Consider the following 6,016-nt stretch of genomic DNA (forward strand, 5'->3'; position numbering starts at 1 on the left):
AACATTGGGATCTTACCATTAGACATGGTGGATTAGAAACTGCCAAAAATATTATATATAATTTTTACTAAAATGATTTATGATTTATTTGCACCAAGGCGCTTACGTACATGTTCATGAATATAATTAGTCATCATAGAAAATTAGAACAGGTCCTACACTAACAACATTCAGCAAAACATTGGGATCTTACCATTAGACATGGTGGATTAGAAACTGCCAAAAATATTATATATAATTTTTACTAAAATGATTTATGATTTATTTGCACCAAGGCGCTTACGTACATGTTCATGAATATAATTAGTCATCATAGAAAATTAGAATAGGTCCTACACTAACAACATTCAGCGAAACATTGGGATCTTACCATTAGACATGGTGGATTAGAAACTGCCAAAAATATTATATATAATTTTTACTAAAATGATTTATGATTTATTTGCACCAAGGCGCTTACGTACATGTTCATGAATATAATTAGTCATCATAGAAAATTAGAACAGGTCTTACACTAACAGCATTCAGCAAAACATTGGGATCTTACCATTAGACATGGTGGATTAGAAACTGCCAAAAATATTATATATAATTTTTACTAAAATGATTTATGATTTATTTGCACCAAGGCGCTTACGTACATGTTCATGAATATAATTAGTCATCATAGAAAATTAGAACAGGTCTCACACTAACAACATTCAGCAAAACATTGGGATCTTACCATTAGACATGGTGGAGTGTTGTGGATGGGACTTCCGGGAAGGCAGCTGATCGCGGAAAAGGGGCTCGACGATGAATTCTGGAGGGAATCTGTCCCCTTTGACAGATGAACCAATGACAACACAACCTTTTAGTTTACTTCTGGGTTTTATTAAATTTCCACTAGGGGCGCTATCAGCGCAAATGTACAAAGTCGATAATGCAGGCAAAATACAAGGTTATGTCTTCAAGAGGCAAATGTCAAGAGTTGTTTTGGTTTTGTGGTGATGTGGTAGTGATCGTGACGGCGGACTTTCCTGGACTATCAGAGGGTTTTGGTGAGTATTTCCTTTTCCGCCTGCTTCACCCAGGCCTGATCTCCTTTGTCTAACAACAGCTGGAGGGTATACAGCGGTGACAAAGCCAACAGCTGGAGCAAGAAGATCCTCCTTGGCGTAGAGGACAGGGTGGTTAGGCAACTCTCTCAAGGGCCCCCGTGGGGGTGGGTTTATCCCAGCACAGCCAATGCCTTCTGTCTCAAGGCCAGAGGCTTCTACGAGCTGCTTCCGGTGATGGTGTCGCGGCTTAGCTCGTGTCAACAGCCTACTTGGGGCCGAGGTTACTCCCGGACGAAATGAGGGTGGCCAAAATGCAGGTGAACACCAGTATAGGGTGTCTTGGGTGCAACACAACCTCTACGTGGCAACAGACTTCACGGAGATGCTGCCCCAGACCAGAGGGTTCACCAGGGCACGTAATCCCTCACGCAACGTCTGCAGGGAGATCAGGCTTCTGGCTTTTCCAGACTACACTCTCAGGGAGTCCGGATCTTTCACCGCACGGGGTCGCCCGAGAAAAGGGAAATCACTGCTGGAGTTCGATCCTCGAGCACCGCAAAACCCACAAGGGAAGGAAAGGTAAGTAGAGTGTGTGAGAGGGAGGGAAATTTTAGCGCACTAGGAGCTATTTAGAACGCTGGTGTCATCAGCGATTCTAGATGCTCTCATCCAGTGCAAAAGTAAGGGTTATAGTGCCACCGGAAGCTATTTAGTGCGCTAGACTCAGCCCGCGCTTCTAAATGCTTCTGACCAGGGCAATACAGAGGGGCTCTCAAGTGCTACCGGGAGCTATTTAGAGCGCTAGATTAACCCGCGCCTCTGAATGCTCTATCCAGCAACAGTAGAGGTGACAGGAATGGCCACTGAGAGCTATAAGGAGCGTGGCTTTTATGCTACGCTGCGGTATGCTACCTGATCAGTGGAAGAGTGGGAAGGAGACGACTTACTACTTATTTCTCTCTCTTTCTCTCTCTTTAGGTCACACACATACACTAATTCACCAGAGTTGGCTTTAAGAGTGTGCCAAAGGAATTGATTACATTGTCAAAACCAACAACTAGGTCATTGCCCGATATTTCTGGTGTTCGCCTGCAGTATACGGGGATTTTACAAAAAGGCATTTTTCGCCCCTAAAACACTCATAGGGTGCCGAATCCCACCCCAAAAGGATTCGACACAACACTGCCCTCCTCCTAGTTCTGGCCGTCCCGGCCAGCATTAACACCCCGGTAAGGAGCTAAACGGTTCACGTGAGCAATGCGGGAGCGGCCTCTAGCCTTCTTCCGGATACGATATACCACCTCATTTATCTTCTCGGACACCAAATAGGGCCCATCCCAGTCACTCTGTAACTTGGGAGACCTTCCCACCTTCCTAGTGGGTTTGTACCACCAAAAAGGCTGCCCTGGTGCAAAGGTCGAGAGATGCTGAGTGTGGTCATAGCAGTCCTTGGCCACTCGAGGAAAAAATTGCAAGCGTTCTCGCCCCTCCCGGTGCATTTCGTTCATTGTCTGACGTAGGTTTTCTACGACAGGGAGATCAGGTCTATCCTTAGGCGGCTTTCCGCACTCCATTGGGAATTTCCTGGGTGGATGCTGAATGGGAGCGTTATCTCCTGTGTCTATCGGGTGCTCCACTAACTGAGTGCGCCCAATACCCCGTGGTACTTTGGAGAAAACTTCCGATTGCTTCCTCGGCAGCACCTTCTCCATCTCGGCTCGAGTCTCACTGCGGGGAGCTAGGACGACAGCCTCACTAGCACATAACCGCACCATCCCTTCCTCACCAATCGTCCTCTCCATAACCTTCTCAGAGAAAGTTAATTTCATTGATTCGGCACCACCCTCTAGAGTTTCAAAAACCCTTTCATCCCTGTGTGGTTGAGAGGGCAAACGCCCAGTCCGAACCTGAGTCACCCAGGTCTCGGATTCAGCAGGTAAGGCATTAGGGGTTCCCTGAGGGGCGATGACCTCATCATGGGTCGCAGGTAGTGGGTCAGAGGCCAAAAACCCCAGACGGCTGGATTCCAAGGTAGCACGATCTCCCTCCAAAATCTGAGCGATGCTCGGGAAATTTTCGGCTGCCGCACGCCCACCAGGAGCTTCAGTCGAACATAGCTCAGGTGATACCTGAAAAGAGGCCTCTTCCGGCGGTACTTGCCCAGCCGGTAGAGGGGCATCTCCGGATAGTCTTCCGGTCATTTGAAACGTCCAAAAACAGATTTGCTGTCTCAATTCCATTATTTCCCTGTCCGTGCGCTCATTGCGCTGCCTCTGTAACTCCTCATTTCTCCTTTGCAGGTCCAAGATTCTAGTCAAAGTGGAGCTTTGACGGGCTTCAGAATTTTCCCGCAGGGTGCGAAATTCTTGCAGAAACCCATCGTACCTCTCCATCCTGTCCGTGAGCCACTCCTTCAATCCGTCCAATACCTGGCTGGTCTCAGCTGCCTCCATACTCGCAAGTGGTCAGGCAAATCCCACTTCTGACACCAGTGTTGTGGATGGGACTTCCGGGAAGGCAGCTGATCGCGGAAAAGGGGCTCGACGATGAATTCTGGAGGGAATCTGTCCCCTTTGACAGATGAACCAATGACAACACAACCTTTTAGTTTACTTCTGGGTTTTATTAAATTTCCACTAGGGGCGCTATCAGCGCAAATGTACAAAGTCGATAATGCAGGCAAAATACAAGGTTATGTCTTCAAGAGGCAAATGTCAAGAGTTGTTTTGGTTTTGTGGTGATGTGGTAGTGATCGTGACGGCGGACTTTCCTGGACTATCAGTGGGTTTTGGTGAGTATTTCCTTTTCCGCCTGCTTCACCCAGGCCTGATCTCCTTTGTCTAACAACAGCTGGAGGGTATACAGCGGTGACAAAGCCAACAGCTGGAGCAAGAAGATCCTCCTTGGCGTAGAGGACAGGGTGGTTAGGCAACTCTCTCAAGGGCCCCCGTGGGGGTGGGTTTATCCCAGCACAGCCAATGCCTTCTGTCTCAAGGCCAGAGGCTTCTACGAGCTGCTTCCGGTGATGGTGTCGCGGCTTAGCTCGTGTCAACAGCCTACTTGGGGCCGAGGTTACTCCCGGACGAAATGAGGGTGGCCAAAATGCAGGTGAACACCAGTATAGGGTGTCTTGGGTGCAACACAACCTCTACGTGGCAACAGACTTCACGGAGATGCTGCCCCAGACCAGAGGGTTCACCAGGGCACGTAATCCCTCACGCAACGTCTGCAGGGAGATCAGGCTTCTGGCTTTTCCAGACTACACTCTCAGGGAGTCCGGATCTTTCACCGCACGGGGTCGCCCGAGAAAAGGGAAATCACTGCTGGAGTTCGATCCTCGAGCACCGCAAAACCCACAAGGGAAGGAAAGGTAAGTAGAGTGTGTGAGAGGGAGGGAAATTTTAGCGCACTAGGAGCTATTTAGAACGCTGGTGTCATCAGCGATTCTAGATGCTCTCATCCAGTGCAAAAGTAAGGGTTATAGTGCCACCGGAAGCTATTTAGTGCGCTAGACTCAGCCCGCGCTTCTAAATGCTTCTGACCAGGGCAATACAGAGGGGCTCTCAAGTGCTACCGGGAGCTATTTAGAGCGCTAGATTAACCCGCGCCTCTGAATGCTCTATCCAGCAACAGTAGAGGTGACAGGAATGGCCACTGAGAGCTATAAGGAGCGTGGCTTTTATGCTACGCTGCGGTATGCTACCTGATCAGTGGAAGAGTGGGAAGGAGACGACTTACTACTTATTTCTCTCTCTTTCTCTCTCTTTAGGTCACACACATACACTAATTCACCAGAGTTGGCTTTAAGAGTGTGCCAAAGGAATTGATTACATTGTCAAAACCAACAACTAGGTCATTGCCCGATATTTCTGGTGTTCGCCTGAAGTATACGGGGATTTAAAAAAGGCATTTTTCGCCCCTAAAACACTCATAGGGTGCCGAATCCCACCCCAAAAGGATTCGACACAACAATATAATTTTTTATAAAATGAAATATTATTTATTTGCACCAAGGCGCTTACGTACATGTTCATGAATATAATTAGTCATCATAGAAAATTAGAACAGGTCTTACACTAACAACATTCAGCAAAACATTGGGATCTTACCATTAGACATGGTGGATTAGAAACTGCCAAAAATATTATATATAATTTTTACTAAAATGATTTATGATTTATTTGCACCAAGGCGCTTACGTACATGTTCATGAATATAATTAGTCATCATAGAAAATTAGAACAGGTCCTACACTAACAACATTCAGCAAAACATTGGGATCTTACCATTAGACATGGTGGATTAGAAACTGCCAAAAATATTATATATAATTTTTACTAAAATGATTTATGATTTATTTGCACCAAGGCGCTTACGTACATGTTCATGAATATAATTAGTCATCATAGAAAATTAGAACAGGTCCTACACTAACAACATTCAGCAAAACATTGGGATCTTACCATTAGACATGGTGGATTAGAAACTGCCAAAAATATTATATATAATTTTTACTAAAATGATTTATGATTTATTTGCACCAAGGCGCTTACGTACATGTTCATGAATATAATTAGTCATCATAGAAAATTAGAATAGGTCCTACACTAACAACATTCAGCGAAACATTGGGATCTTACCATTAGACATGGTGGATTAGAAACTGCCAAAAATATTATATATAATTTTTACTAAAATGATTTATGATTTATTTGCACCAAGGCGCTTACGTACATGTTCATGAATATAATTAGTCATCATAGAAAATTAGAACAGGTCTTACACTAACAGCATTCAGCAAAACATTGGGATCTTACCATTAGACATGGTGGATTAGAAACTGCCAAAAATATTATATATAATTTTTACTAAAATGATTTATGATTTATTTGCACCAAGGCGCTTACGTACATGTTCATGAATATAATTAGTCATCATAGAAAATTAGAACAGGTCTCACACTAACAACATTCAGC

General features: G+C 45.1%; 2 protein-coding genes across 5 annotated transcripts; both read left to right on the plus strand.

Moving 5' to 3' along the window:
- Positions 1–756: 756 nt before the first annotated feature.
- On the plus strand, positions 757–3,788 carry LOC129809159 (uncharacterized). 3 transcript variants are annotated; one of them, XR_008752588.1, is made up of 3 exons: positions 757–1,040; positions 1,100–1,619; positions 3,341–3,788. XR_008752588.1 is itself a non-coding variant. In XM_055858969.1 (2 exons), the coding sequence occupies exons 1-2, from the start codon at positions 1,337–1,339 to the stop codon at positions 2,054–2,056; spliced, it is 321 nt and encodes a 106-aa protein (XP_055714944.1). In that variant the 5' UTR covers positions 757–1,336; the 3' UTR covers positions 2,057–2,120. The 3 variants fall into 3 exon arrangements, 1 of the variants encoding a protein (XP_055714944.1); XR_008752587.1 differs by lacking the exon at positions 3,341–3,788 and adding an exon at positions 2,019–2,120 and having other exon boundaries at positions 1,100–1,943; XM_055858969.1 differs by lacking the exon at positions 3,341–3,788 and adding an exon at positions 2,019–2,120 and having other exon boundaries at positions 757–1,619.
- Positions 3,789–3,839: 51 nt separating this feature from the next.
- LOC129809158 (uncharacterized) lies at positions 3,840–4,930 on the plus strand. 2 transcript variants are annotated; one of them, XR_008752586.1, is made up of 2 exons: positions 3,840–4,734; positions 4,810–4,930. XR_008752586.1 is itself a non-coding variant. In XM_055858968.1 (2 exons), exons 1-2 carry the CDS (start codon positions 4,128–4,130, stop codon positions 4,845–4,847), a joined length of 321 nt encoding a protein of 106 aa, XP_055714943.1. In that variant the 5' UTR covers positions 3,857–4,127; the 3' UTR covers positions 4,848–4,930. The 2 variants fall into 2 exon arrangements, 1 of the variants encoding a protein (XP_055714943.1); XM_055858968.1 differs by having other exon boundaries at positions 3,857–4,410.
- Positions 4,931–6,016: the final 1,086 nt, after the last annotated feature.

Source organism: Phlebotomus papatasi, unplaced genomic scaffold, assembly GCF_024763615.1.
Source record: "Phlebotomus papatasi isolate M1 unplaced genomic scaffold, Ppap_2.1 HiC_scaffold_37, whole genome shotgun sequence".
NCBI classification, from domain to species: Eukaryota; Metazoa; Arthropoda; class Insecta; order Diptera; family Psychodidae; genus Phlebotomus; species Phlebotomus papatasi.